The 15,393-nt window shown below is 31.6% G+C and overlaps 1 protein-coding gene across 1 annotated transcript; it reads right to left on the minus strand.

The window, feature by feature from the left end:
• Positions 1–316: 316 nt before the first annotated feature.
• On the minus strand, positions 317–14,387 carry LOC139490623 (uncharacterized). The gene is made up of 12 exons (XM_071277516.1): positions 14,307–14,387; positions 13,516–13,650; positions 11,895–11,968; positions 8,748–8,819; positions 8,059–8,176; positions 7,426–7,548; positions 5,782–5,864; positions 5,180–5,254; positions 4,274–4,472; positions 3,761–3,849; positions 1,055–1,145; positions 317–577 (listed from the first exon to the last, which is right to left on the minus strand). The coding sequence occupies exons 1-12, from the start codon at positions 14,338–14,340 to the stop codon at positions 354–356; spliced, it is 1,317 nt and encodes a 438-aa protein (XP_071133617.1). The 5' UTR covers positions 14,341–14,387; the 3' UTR covers positions 317–353.
• Between the last annotated feature and the right edge of the window lie 1,006 nt (positions 14,388–15,393).

Consider the following 15,393-nt stretch of genomic DNA (forward strand, 5'->3'; position numbering starts at 1 on the left):
TTCACACGGAGCAACAAGTTATAAAAGGCATCACAAAAGACATGTGTAAAACCATTCAAACGGTCTAGTCTATATAAAAACGAGAAACGAGAAATTATAAACCACATCAACAAACGACAACCAATGAACATCAGGTTCCTGACTTAGGACAGGTGTAAACAAATGCAGCAGGTTTAAACGTTTAAATAGATAACAACCTTGACTTTTACTTGAAACAGTAGTGTATAGTAAGGGATGTATCTGAACTAGTCAAGTCACAAAGTAACCATGCATCAAACAGCTAATTGTACTTGTATTTTCATCAAACAAAAATCCCAAAGTTTTACTGTATTTTATTATGCCGAAACGGAGAATTATTTCTTTTCACAGATGAAATTAGATTGAAGGTGACAACGTCCACCATACCACTTAAAATCATACATTGCTCCGTATTCTAAACATTCTCCTTGTGTGTTACTGTCTTTGTCTCCGAACCATGCAGTTGTTAAAATAGGTGAATTACTAGAATCCCATTCCCAGCTTGATGATTGAGGGTTTTTCTTCCCACCAATCCAATATGAATAATGTCGGTCATAACCTGTAAAAATATCACCATCGTGAATTAAAAATAAAAATTAATCGTGTCAATGAGAATATCAACAAAAAAGGGACCACTAGATCTCACCTTGCCTTTAAATGCTGTCTGTTCTTAAGATTTTGATATTTCCTGAATATTTTAGGCACTTTTCGGAAATTTTATAAATTTACTTTTGCATTTAGTTAAAAAAAATTGTCGATGACATTTTTCGAATGGTTACTTTATAGAATATTGGTTTAATAACTGTTTAAGCTATATCACTTGATACAAATGGTGTTTTATTTTCATTTAAACTTTTATAATTGTACGTGGATTTTCTCACAAAGAACTTTTATTTTTTAATAGAGTTTTACATTTGAATATGAAAATTCTAGCTGCTCATCATGTCATGTAAAATTTATATTGTGAAGTGAATTCTAGATATTTGCCTACTATGGCTATTGTTATGTAACTGTAACTTTTATAATCAAACTGTACCGTGTTTGGATATAAGATAATTTTTCATTTCCATTAATTCTCTTTCTGTCTCAAATTCTACCAGCTGACTATCTAACGCCATGCAGATAACCTGAAAAAAGAAATTCCAGAAGAGATTTAATGAAAACTGCCATACAAAAAAGACAGAAGTATCATGAAAATTTTCGTATTCTTGTTACCAAAAAAAGTGAAATAGCAAAAAAATCTGAACACCAAAGTAAATTGAAAACGCACAGTCTCTTTACAAATAACAAAGTTAAAAATTCAAAGCTCAAATATATCAAACGAATGGAAACAAGAGACATATGAATGTTTACCCTTCCGCAGCACCTGATTTCACTCCCGGTTTTTAGTGGAGTTCGTGTTGTTTCTTATTTATTATTTATAACGGTTGATGTAAATCTCCTTTGGTTTTATGAGTCTTTGTTTACTCCTTGGTTTTGATTGTTATTGTTTTCTTAAGAAAAGTCTTAAGTATACAAAACTGAAAGGAAATGCTGGGTATACTCAATGAAGCAGGAATCCGATAAAAGATACCCAAAAGACACCTAGAGTTCAATATACGGTCTTAAAGAGTAAACAGGATGTAAGGGTGTTTGCATTTATTCATTCGTAGAAATGATAAAGATGGTACATAACACTACAGGGAGATAACTCTGAAAAAAAATCAGTTCATTGTTTTAATCACTGCTATTTGTCCAACGAAAAATTTCCGATAAAAGTGTGCGATTCAAGTCTTTTGACATTTTTATATTTTTGTCATATGGACAAAATATTTTGTTTTCCAAATTTTCATAAAAATTAAACGAGCCAAATTAATTTTAGTGTAGGTGTTTTGTACCACCATAAAGTGTTATTTCACGCTACCGCACCAGTGTATTCCACTTTGTTTTTTTTAACTAAATGTAGATTTGGTGTTTTCTGCAATCTTGAATTGAAAAAATGCAGAAAAAAAATCGTTCTATAACTTTTATCCTTAGAGTAAATTTTTTCTAAATATGTAAATATCATGTTCTTATTGCTACCGCCGTTTTAAAAAAAAAGAAATATTATTTGTTTGACTCAATTTTTGCCCAACTTAGCCCTAAAAGGTAAACTAACTCAGATATACAGGACTGTGAACCTGTAAGACAAGACCCCAAACCCAATATTTCCTTTTTTTCTGAAAGCGTATTATTAGAGCTTTCTTGTTTTCTCTAATATCAAAATTCTATCGTTTAGTTTTCTTTTTTTACAACAAAAATTATCCTATTATTTTTAATCTGTACAAAATAAAACAACTAAGAACAAGTGATATAAAATACATTTTTGACAAATACTACAAATTAGGAAATACCAAAACTAATAAACAAATACGGAATGAGGGAATTACATAAAACTTCAAAAGGAGTGCACCCGATGTTTCGAAAGGGTAAGTGTCCTATGTAACACACGAATCACCCGCCATCCGAATTCACATTCAGTCATTATCTCACCATCGAGAATGTGACGCAACTGGTAAAAATACACATAAGACGAAAAAAAAATAGAACTAAGTGCACACAATAAATATTTACAAGAATAACTGCACATAATGGCAAAATTAGATAACAAAAACACCGAACTCCACGGAATATTCAGTACGAAAAGTTCCTTATCAAATAGCAAAGTCGAAAGCTCAGACACATCAAACGAATGGATAACAGTAGTCATATTCCTGACTTGTTACATGCATTCCCTTATGTAAACAATGGATTAAACCTGGTTTTATATATTTTCATAGTCTTATGTCGCACTTGCATTTAGCTCGAATGTTGTAAAGCCAAAACAAGTATACAATTGAAGGTCGTTGAAACAAAAATTAAAACAAATCTGACAAAATTCATATAAGGCTTAGAGATAGAAAAATATAAATGCTTCGAATAATTCAACATTTTATGAACATTACATTTTCCAAAAATGAATGTATCAGTAATATTTTATCTCAACCCAGAAGTACTAAAATCTTGGCTGATAATATTTTCATGAACGAAACTTCCACTAGCAGTGGCCTCGACCCAGGGTTTGTCAATACTCATCAGATATACAAGGCGTATATTTAAGTACGCCGATCGTGCGTTTCGTCAACGGAAGAGTCGTCTTTGGTGCTCAAATCGACACATTTACAATGCCATAAAAAATCTGAAGTTTTAAAACATTCTGGATAGATCATACCACTACAAATCGATACACCAAATAATACTGTCCATGTATACCTAGTATTAGAAAATCATTGCTCAACAATTCATAAACAGCCAAATAAAAAACGAACGCGTTAAATATATTTCACTTTTACACCTAAATGCCTACTACGTGTATATATCCGGTGACACCCTTGATTAGGGATGAAAGGTCCACCGGTTGTGTCATCATCTTTTTACATGCTTCTGCCTTTGAGTAGACACACATCGAATGTGGCATATTTGTTTTTATTTTCTATGTTGTGTTCTTGGATACTGTATATAAATTTCTGTTTGTCTTTTTCTTTTCTAGCCATAGCGTTGTCAGTTTATTTTTTTATCTATGAGTTTGAATATCCCTGTGGTATCTTCCGCTCTTCTTAAAACATGTTTCGGGCAACCAAATTTCACCATAACCTTTTTCATTGCATTGATACACATTTATTATTTGCCTTTGATATAACAAGACAAACATAGTATTCCAGATCAATAACCATACAATTTATACCTTTGCATCTTCCCATATCTCTGTCCTGCCTTCCGGATTTAGATAATAACATGTCCCACCAACTTGGACAAAATCTACTCCACAGTTCACTGAAAATATAAAGATAGCTAAACAAACAGGTTACTCTTATTTATAAGAAATGATCGCTTATTTTACTTTAAGGAATGAAAGATGTTTAGAACCATAGTTATGTATAACTGTTCAATAGAAAAAGACTGCAGTCAATCTTTTTTCAATTTCATCTAAGGAAAGGTTTACAATTAAGATGTAAAGGATTTAATACAGATAAAAATATGTGTTTGTGTTCGTCAGGTACCCATTGCGATTACACAGATTTATCAGTGATGCTCGAATACAAAATGTAAAAAAGGCAAAATAGCGTTTGAAGATGTAGAGCATTAAGAACCCAAAATTTCGAATGATTTCACCTTTACTGAAAATATTCGATGGGAGGAAAACACTTCCTACAGAACATCAGGAAAGATATCAATAGAAAATAAGTATATATCATACGCGCTGGGTAAGTCACTCTGATTGTTGTTGTTGTTGGCTGAGTTGTCGTGGTTGGCTGTGTTGTCGTTGTTGGTGTTGTTGTTATCGTACTTGGAACTGTTGTCTTAGCAGACAGATTTGACAGCAGCAAAACTTGGTTGTTACATGAATTCGTATTGCAACAAACCGCGTCATGAGCATTCGCCATTGCAGAACAAACCTATTAAAGGAATTTCATTCTTTAAATTCACATTTAAAAAAGTTACAAAAAAGTGTGTTGTTTTTTCTCTAGAATTTTTGCGTAACTCTTTATTTTATATAGTTTTTAGACATCCTTGGCTTTTAAACTATCGGGTTTGAGAGCTCCTTGTGAAGGTAATCAAGAAAAGCGCATCAGACGAATTAAATCCATTCGTGTTGCTTTCATTTTTGTAAGGAAATTACACTAAAACATAAAATCACATAGTTATCAGGCTTATAATTTAATACGACAGACGCGCTTTTCTTCTACACTAGACTCATCAGTGACGCTCAGATCAGATTAGTAATTAAGCCAAACAAGTACAAAGTTGAAGAGCATCGAGGACCCAAAATTCCAAAAAGTTATGCCAAATACGGCTAAGGTAATCTATGCCTGGGATAAAAATTAAACGTCATTTGCACAAATCATAAATAGTTCAATGTAGTATGTAAACAGTGAATTTGTTGGCGATATAAAAAAAAACATTTCGAGAAAGCATTATTATAAAGTGATGCTCTTCCTTTGATTACTCTGGGTATAAAGATATTAACAAATATTATTCATACACAGGTTAAAATCAGCAAACAACATGGCATTACAGAATTATATGTTTTTAAAGCACAAAAAAGTGTATATCAATCACTAGATATGACGGTTTAAATGAATTGCTATTAAATAATGGTTACATTTTCAGTGGAACATCCCATCCTGTATCTAACTGCAAGAGTCTGAATGTCTACTTCTCGGTTAATAATGCACTTCTGAAAGTAAAATGTGCAAAAATTGGTTAAATTTAGTGTCTGGCGGACCACAAAACAAATGAATGGCGAAACAAACATGAAATATGACATAAGCATACCTGTTTTAGTATTTATTTGTAGTGAAACAATGCACTCCTTCTTAAATGAGTTGGAAATGTGCCTGTATGTCTTTTATATTTTACATTATTGGTTGTGTCTGTAAGTCGTTACCCTGGCTCTTTGTCTGGAACGTTTATTTTCATTTTCATACACACCTTTTTAACAGTTTATGACAACAGGGCCAACATTATTACCGTCCTAGTTTCCCTCCATTAATTGCGAACTCTCATTTTTTATGGCCACGAAGATTGGAATGAACCAAAATCATGTTTTACAGGATAATTAGATGACCTACATCTTTTATGTCACTAGTATTAATTATCTCCGAAATCAGATGAAATCGTAACACGTATCAACTTTCTTATTTAAACGGGACATGACTTAAGTAGCATATTGTGAACGAGACAGATTATTTGTATGTCACAAACCTTGCCATTATCACATGACTCAAATGTCTTGCATATCTCATTCTCACCAAGATCAGTGCAGTTTAGACAACTCAGTGGACCATCTGTAAATATAACAAATCATGTCAACTAGTATTTAAAAAAACAACTCAAAATATAAGCATACCAAATAGCATAACAAATTATAAAAGTTTTACAAAAAACGCAAAGAATATGACATTTTTATATTATCCAAGCAATGAAAATTCATAAGCAACATTACCTTGAAAAACTAATGATATTCAATAGATTCATAGTAACACCTTTTCATTAGGGAATTACAATATCACTTGACTGGTATATAGAAAAACATACAATTAAAGCAATACAGAAAAAGAAAGTAATAAAAGTTATGTACTGAAATCCCGTAGTTTATCGGAGCATCCAAGAGAGCTGAGAGGTTTCATTGTACACCCCCATCTTCAATGATGGAGATGTTTTACTTACTTATGTATAACCAATTATACAACAATCCTATCATAACGTCAATAAAATGTTTGGACACCGCGAAGTATGTTATTACGGTTTAATCAGAAGAAACAGATAAACCGAAAAGATTCATGCAGATTGATTTACAAGTCAAGGTCATTTGAAGTCGGAAGCAACTTTCACCAACCGTAGCCACAAAAGTATCAATTCTAGTTTAAATTTCTGTCAGTGTGTCCGACATGCTGGAGGATGAAAATCATCCTTCTAATGTACTGAAATTCCCTCCGCCCAGAGATCAAACTTTAATTTTAAAATGTATTTATCAGTCTTTTTAAACACTGAGTAACATAAAGAGGAAAGATATTTTTTATTTTTTATAAATTCACGACACAAAGTAATACACAAAATTGATACACTCCCTTAACACCTAAGTGTCCAGTGCTTTTATTGCTGTTCTCTATATCACAATCACAGTAAAAACGTTGACATGGGTTAGCAAATGCTTGTAACTCTTTTTGCTGACTTTTGTAGTCGATTTGAAGTCTCATTGACTCTCATTCATGTTCTTATCATCCGTACTACTGCAAACCAGCTCTGAGAACTTTTGTAACTCGATTCAATTAGTTATGAAAATTGTACAACATTTATTGCAAAACTTGGAATAATCAATATTTGGCTTATAGAAATTCCCCGAAAAATCATATTGACAAAAGGAAATCAATTAAAACAATGCCACAAACACAATGCAATTAACTAAGGATTCATATGCCAGATTGTTTGTATGTGTTTGCTAATGTAAAAGAAGACGAGTACGGATCCAGAAACTTTTCAAGATATTAGATCAAAGGCATTTTGGTTTTGGTACAATACATTGACAGCAAATATTCATTTTTCAAAACTCATTTCCAAATGTCTAAAAAAAAAACTTAAGCGTTAACTCAGTAACAGGATGTTGTCATAATTTTCAGAATTTGTAATTTTTTTCTGAGATTCACACAATCGTCCGATATGGTGAACGGGAACGAGTGATCTTGGTCTATAATTCAAAAGACTAATAGTATCAAATTAATATATAGGATATTATAAAATCTAAAGACAAATAGTCATAATGATCAATTCTACTTAATCATACGAAATAATACGTAAAAGAGGTACTTCAAATATGATATGAAAAACTAAATAATATATAGTACATACGACACTCTCCACACATGGCTGCACATATTTCGCGAGCTGTAGCGTGATGGTCGCATATATTCTGGTTTTTATCTAACATATATTGACATGCATATGGTGTCGCATCTCGGCATTCTTTAGAGACTGAAAATGATGACGAGAGAATCTTTGAGTATCTGTCATGTTCTTTATTGCAATATGTCTTGCACAAATGTTAAGCAGTAGACATCGGAAAATATAACCAGTTTATTATTTGCCTCAATTAGTTGTTTGACTAGTAAATAAATATTTGGACATCAATATTAAAAATGAATGTTGGTTCTCATGTATTAAACTTGTCATTATATTGAGCGGCCTTGAATTTCGAGAGATTTAGGCAGTCTCACATCTCAGGTTTACATCTGATAAACCGTTCAGTAGTTCTTCTTATTTCTAATATTTGATACCTCTATTGTTTCACTTACAAAAACCATGTTAAAACTTTTATCTTTTCTAAGCGTGAGCAAGGTGTGTATAAAAAACATAATTAATTTGCTGTAAATTTGGACGCAATGAAATTTTGATTAACATGTACTAAGATTCCTTTAGTTTTAAAGTAAACTGTACAGACACCTCGTTTACAAATTTGACAAAATTATTCTAATGCTGAGTTACCTGACAGGGGATCTGTTGATTTGACCAGATTGGAATTACATTTATCTTGTTTGCAGCAGTATCCAGGCATATGTAATTCGTTCCTTGTGTGTCGCGATTCATGGAAAATATTGCATTGCTGTATAAATAAAACAATTTACAATATTGAAGAAATGATAGCATGTGATGCAAATTAAATACCACATGAGTCGCAGGATCTTCCTAATGTGCCAGTGCAGTTTATATCACTACACATGGTTAATGGTGTTCTGTCTTAAGTTTTCTTTGTAGTATTTTGTAATCTGTTGTTGTCTTTTCATCATTTTTTAATTATTCCATGGCATTTTTATTTTAGCTCGAGAGCTTTAGAGTTTCGAATATAACCTTTGTATCTTTTGCTTCTTTATCCTCACTAAATAAGGTTTCCTAATTTAAGAAGAAGATAAGGATATAATTGTCCCATTCAAAGAGATGTTTTCGATTTAGAAAGTGTATAACCAAAAGGGACTTACAAAAATAGTCAAATTCATTTAGGTCAACATTGTCTAAAGGGGTTGGGACATTAGTTTCTTTGTTCATTAACAGAGAATATAAAATTGTCAATGTTCTTGCTCTGTTAAGACATTTTTAACTTCCATACAATTTCTGAGTATTCCGAGATAAAATTATTCACCGAGTAATTAATGAAACAAATTATTTTGATAACTTACCGTTGTATTAGCACATCCTAGAGCATATCTTTTATGAAAACTTTGGTCTATAAACCCTGTCATTGAGCACGCCTATGCATACAAAATACAAATAGAGATAACACTTTAATAATGATACTATTGTTATTTTTACCATACGAAATGCTGATCAACATTGTCTGGAGTATTCAAGTAAACCTTTCCTAATTCTAACTTTTTTGTTATTTCTTTCTTAATTTTTTTTATCATATACTAGTATGAGCTTTAGGTTGTCAATTATCTACCGTTCGTGCTGAGTTTTATCTTAGAATCAAGAATCTGTTGAGAAAATTGGATAATTGAAACAAACTGACCTATATGAACAAACAAACTGACCTATATGAACAAACAAACTGACCTATATGAACAAACAAACGTTCATTTGGTAATGCATTTGTCAGAGGTTCAAACTCTTTCGAATGCATTGATTTGTGACATTTCGAGTGGGTATTGTTTATCAAATAATTGCGAGCATCATATTATGTATAAACAATTAAAGTTGTATTTTGTTTACGATCGTATTTTGAATTATCTATGAGTTGATTCTTTGTGTTTCGGTATTGTCTGATTTCTGTTTCATTGATGTTATTCTACATCTTTATCTTAAGTGTGAGTGTCTGCTCCCAAAGTCATCTTTATATCGTAAACACTATGCCTTTAAATATGAAAGGCATTCTTATCCTTTATGATCACAGTTTATTTTGGATTCATTCCTCATGAAAATGGGAATTAATTGTGCACCCCGAACTGCCGACTTGTTTTTGTACTCATATAAAGTAGAACAAATACAATCTATCTAAAAGGCACAAATAAAAGGCAACTTGAAAACTTAAATTTTGGGTATCAATTAGGGATGTCTTGTCTCACAATAGTTATCAAAGGTACCAGGCTTATAATTTGAAAAAATCAGACGCGCATTACATCTACATAAGACTCATTAGTAACGATCAGATCAAAAAAGAAGTATAGAGGTTGAAGAGCATTGACGAACCAAAATTCCAAAAAGTTGTGCCAAATACGGCTTTGATAATATATGGCTGTGATAAGCTATATTTTCTATGTTGTGTCATGTGTACTATTATTTGTCTGTTTGTCTTTTTCATTTTTAGCCAGGGAGTTGTCAGTTTGTTTGATCTATGAGTTTGACTGTCCCTCTGGTATCGTTCACCCCTCTTCAGCGTGTCCTGGCATAAAATGACACGTATTAAAATTTTGAACTTGTTGCCTTTTGTTGGCTGTTGTTCGTGTGATTCTTTGTCAATTGTGTTCTCCAATTTATTTATATTGTAGTCCTGTGTTGTCATTTTGATGTTATATTTCACATGGCCATAAAAGTGCGAGGTTTGGCATGCCACAAAACCAGGTTCAACCCACTTTTCCTTTAAAAATGCCCTGTACCAAGTCAGGAATATGGTCATTGTTATATTATAGTTCGTTTCTGTGTGTAGTACATTATAACGTTGTGTCGTTTGTTTTCTCTTATTTTTGAGTGTAAATTCACATTGCGATAAGACGTGTCACGGTACTTGTCTATCCCAAATTCATGTATTTGGTTTTGATGTTATATATATGTTATATTTGTTATTCTCGTGGGATTTTGTCTATATGTGTTACATTTTAGTGTTATGTCGTTGTTCTCCTCTTATATTTAATGCGTTTCCTTCGGTTTTAGTTTGTTATCCCGATTTTGTTTTTTGTCCATGGATTTATGAGTTTTGAACAGCGGTATACTACTGTTGCCTTTATTCATCATATTATGCAGACGTGCGACTTGAACTAAAATCTACGATTCAACTTTCAATTGTCAACTTCACATTTCTCATTAGTAACGTATCGCCTATTTCGTTGCATGGCGTATACCTAACTCATTTATATGTTATCCGAGTGTATGTTCATAGTATTCAAAATTCGTTAACTTTTGTTTGAACCTTACAAAAAAAAACCTGCTGAAATTTTGTAAATGCTTGACCGATACGATGTGTCTAAAAGAACAATCGACAAATCTTTAGATACTCTTAGTATAGCATAATCGTTTCGATCTATAATTTAAAAATTAAATCACAAAAATACGAGTCGGTTCCACCAAATAACCTACGATTGAGATTTATCGTAAGTATACTGAATTGTTCATGATTTACGATTAATCTTAGTCGTAAGTTATTTTGTGAAACCGAGTTAAGAACTCAGAGGAAAATTCAAAACGGAATGTCCCTAATCAAATGGCTAAATCAAAAGCTCATACTCATCAAATGAATGGTTAACAACTGTCATGTTCCTGACTTGTCACAGGCATTTTCTTATGTAGAAAATGGTGGATTGAATCTGGATTTATAGTTGACTAATGGAGTCCTATCAGCAATTTGTGACATTTTGATCGAGTTTGAATTCGCATGGTAGATTATGTAATCATAGCACCAGACGTCGACGAAGTTTTATTACTTTATTGGATATATGAGATTACCCTCGGTTTTGTTTGTTATCAACATTTGAATATTTTGAATCAATTTATGTGGTTAGAACATCGATAAATTACTGTATATGTATTTTTATTTTCACAAAATAAGCATTGCTGAAATTTTTTTTAATTTCGCGGTGTTTTCGAAGATATTACAAATTAATAGTGAAAAATATAAAAAGATGGTCATTAACTTGACTAATTAGGTATATAAGAAATCTAATAAAACAGTGATATAAAGCTTCGGGCATTATGCATGACTTCTTTCCACTTAATTGCTCATATGTGTTATTTGAACAGTTATTCGGGACAATTAATGTAATGTAGGGAAAAATGAACATATAGATACATTACTGTAGCTTCAATTTATCTTACACATGTTATGATTAAGCTCCTAATCAGAAAAATCATGCATCAAAAACTACTATATATATGATATCAAACATTATAAAGAATTTGAATCTGAAATAATAATAATATATTACCTTTACTGTGCGAATGAAACTTATACATGAACGTGTTCACAATAAAACATGGTATTAATTGTTGTGGTCTGTTCAAAGGGTATTCCTAATAGAACATTAAATTAATTGTGTTTTAGACATTTATATTTTATGTAGATGTTGAATTCAAGTTTCGACGATTATTTCCTAATAAAGTTAAATTTAACAAACCTGAGATGGTCCACATGTAGTAGTCGTTTGACAATGACTTGGGTCTTCAACGGATGAACATTTAAAGCAGTTTACTGTAAGATGATATTGACATTGTTAGCATCATTAGTTAATGCATCAAATTGACTTTATGTACCCTAGTATTATATTTCAAATGAACTGTAGTAAACAGCTTTTCCCGTTGTTTCCTTAATAGTCTGAAAATATCCATTGGTCCGTGCAAGTTGCAGATACCAATCTTGAAAATAAACCCTCAAATTCGATAACAATGTCCTTTTTTAATGTATTTTTTTCAGAAAAATATTTAAAAACTTAAAAGTAGAGTTTAGGCAGCATTATATATCACAACATAGTAATTAAAAGTAATCGATGTCTAGTTTGATACGAGAACCGAAACACTTACAGGCTCATTGGTACATGTTTATTTTTAAAGAATATTTGAATATTGTGTAAGTTAGCTGGAAAATGCACATTAAAGAGACCTGAAACAAACAAAAAAATAATTTCTTAGATTTTATGATATAAAAAGATTCAATGGTTTTAAAAAGCTGTTCATCTGTATTCCATAAATATCATTTTAAACATTGCGATATGTTTGATAGTTGCAAATCACAAATTTCAGTAGAGGAATGAAACTATTAAATATCAACGTTTTAAGGCATACCTTTTGAAAATAAAAATTGTGTTAAAAAAATACTCGAGTGGCTATGTTTTACTAAGGAGGATTAAAATATTTTGATTTTGAATAGTAAAAGGATCTTGATTTTCGTTAATACAAATACAACTATATGCGCACGTGTAAACGATAGACGAAAATTAATGCTCAAAATCGGATTATTTCAATTGTCCTTAAGTTAGGATAAAGGGTAAGTATCTTCTGCTTTTCATGCTACGCCCTTCGTCTTCGGTGTCAGTCAAAGCTGTTGTGAAAACTAAACATATTAATAGCTTAGTTATCTTTATAAGGTAACAGTTCAAGTCGAAATTGTTATATTAAAACGTCTAAGGTGTCTGTCTATGGTTAGCAATAAAACAAGGTTCAATCCACCTTTTTTTCTTAAAATATCCTGTACCAAGTCAGAAATAAGGCAATTGTTATCAAATAATCCAATTCTATGTATGTTGGCGTTTGTTTGTGTTGCACTTCAGTGTTACTGTTGTTCCGTTGTTTTCCTCTTATAGTTAATGTGTTTCTCTCGGGGTTTTTTTTTCTCAATTGATCTCGCAAAGAGTGTCTTGCCTTTTGTATCTCCCTTGTGCATAGCTGTCAATTTTATTCGAGTTTGGATTTACTTTTGGTCCTTTTTACTGTTTTATCAGTTCGTCACCGTCTTGTCTCTAGTATCAGTAAAGAGAAAAATATGTTAAACTGTCGAAATGTGCTACTGATTCAGCAAAATTGGTACTGTGAATATTATTATTTTGTCTTGTTTACTGGTTAACTTTTACAATAGACTGGTTGCAAAATGTCTTTACCCTTTATTTATACTTTCCAATGACTTGTATAAAATCGGATTTTCAATTTTCTATAATATTAAAGCGTGTATCGAAGTAAGAGTTATACAACATGACACTGATGTATGCAGATTTGTTGTAACCTTGTATATTCTGTACGACTTACATTGTCTGTCATCACATTCGTGTTGACATTTTTTGTATACATGTGGATACTGACAGGCATATGGATTATCCTTGAAGGCATAGTCACATAACTTTGCATCACTTAGTACTGGTAGTCCGAGGTGAGCCAAACTTACTAAATATATAAATAAACCAATCACAGTAATCTAAGATCCTCTAACGGTTCAAAATTTCAACACAAATATAAGCTGTTTATGCTTTGAAGTGCCTCTAATATAAAGTCTGAGTATTTCTAAACAACGCCATTATGTTTTAAGATCTATTGACGAGTTTCCCCATTTTTGTGTTTTAAATGAAGTTGGTTGACCTTGTGTCATTCATAACAAACGCTTCAAAAGAATTGTGAAGTGAAAATATTTTCACAGGAAAAGTTTGATTAATTGAATATCGTGTATTGGTCATAGCCAAAAATCTTTTATCATTTCGTGTAATTGCATATCACTGAATATCACACATATGTAATAATTATGCAACAATTGAACAAGAACTACTTATCATCTGTGTTCATCTCCGGAATTGTTGGTTTTCGGTGTAATATCTTTTGGACTTCCTGTAGATTTTGTCCGTTCGACAAAGAGTTCTCGTTCCTCCTGCGATTCATAAATTGTATTACCCTGTACTGTATTTACTGTACAGAAATTATTTTTTTTAAGTTACTATTACTAAATCCTATTAAGAATATATGGATTTTAAAATAATTTCGTGTGTTTTTTGTTCCAACAGTATTCACGTAGTGTACCATTACAACATATAATATTTCAATGATCTTACCAATGACAGATAATACAAGACGGAATGACTCCATTTTCTGTTGACTAGTACAAATCGAAGTCTTATCTATACGCTAGCGGACAAAAGTACTAGGTATTGACTTTATCGTATCTTATTATAATCCCACATAACCACAAATTGTAGTTCGCACATGTCACACAATACCAAGATTTATGTTCTCGCTTTTTGGTAACTTTGAAATAAGCATAGAGCAGTGCATGAAAGAATCATTTCTTAAATATAATGAAACCAGCTACCAAAGAAACCTTGCAGTTACTGAAAGTCCATATTCAGTTAATAATAAATAGATCAAGTTCCCCCCCCCCCCCCAACCTAAAATTTCATCAAAATCAAAATATGTCAATAAAAAAATTTCATGGCATGATATGTATTGATGTCTAAGGGTTTTCTTTTATTATCTTTTATGACTAAATCAAATATCAAATTAAGTAAACGTTAGTTAATTTCCTTACAGATGATTTAATCATGAAAGACTTCCTCAATATACTATGTTCCCATCCAAATTCTCTTAATATGAGGTTAAATGTTTTAATATTAGAAACAAGATTTTTCCGGGAAAAAAACATAAATACAAAAAAAAGTTCTTTAACAAAATTCAAATATTCCAGAAGAGATTTGTTTAGCCAACTTTATGGAAAAAAGAATACTGGAGGAAGACATTGTGAGTAATAAATCAAATTAGGCAGTGACTATTTTGCCGGCAAATGGATGCTCAATATATTTATTTAGTTTTTTTCTTGTCATACATTCTTAATAGTTATTTATGCTTTGACTGATAAATGTTTTTAAACGATTATATGTGTCTCAAATATTGTTAGCTGTTTACTTAACTAGCTACTGGTATATCAGTATTTTTTTATTCTCTTATGTTGACAGTGCACATTTGTCAAAATACTTTTCAAAGGTAAATATCAAAGTTCACTCTTAACAAAAAAACTACAAATTAACAAATTCACTATATTTCTTGTGCCGGTAAAATAGCAATTTCTATAGAAATATGCTATTTTGCCGGCTTGAAAGTGATATTTTAATTAGAGCCGGCAAAATAGCAACTGCCTATCAAATT

The sequence above is a fragment of the Mytilus edulis genome, chromosome 10 (genome assembly GCF_963676685.1).
Source record: "Mytilus edulis chromosome 10, xbMytEdul2.2, whole genome shotgun sequence".
In the NCBI taxonomy this organism is placed as follows: Eukaryota; Metazoa; Mollusca; class Bivalvia; order Mytilida; family Mytilidae; genus Mytilus; species Mytilus edulis.

Coding starts and splice junctions, on each gene's coding strand:
- LOC139490623 (XM_071277516.1), bottom strand. CDS start 14,340: ATGGAGTCATTCCGTCTTGTATTATCTGTCATTG. Junction 5,255..5,781: donor AGTCATGTGATAATGGCAAG/GTTTGTGACATA, acceptor TTTTACTTTCAG/AAGTGCATTATTAACCGAGA. Junction 3,850..4,273: donor CAGAGTGACTTACCCAGCGC/GTATGATATATA, acceptor TTATATTTTCAG/TGAACTGTGGAGTAGATTTT.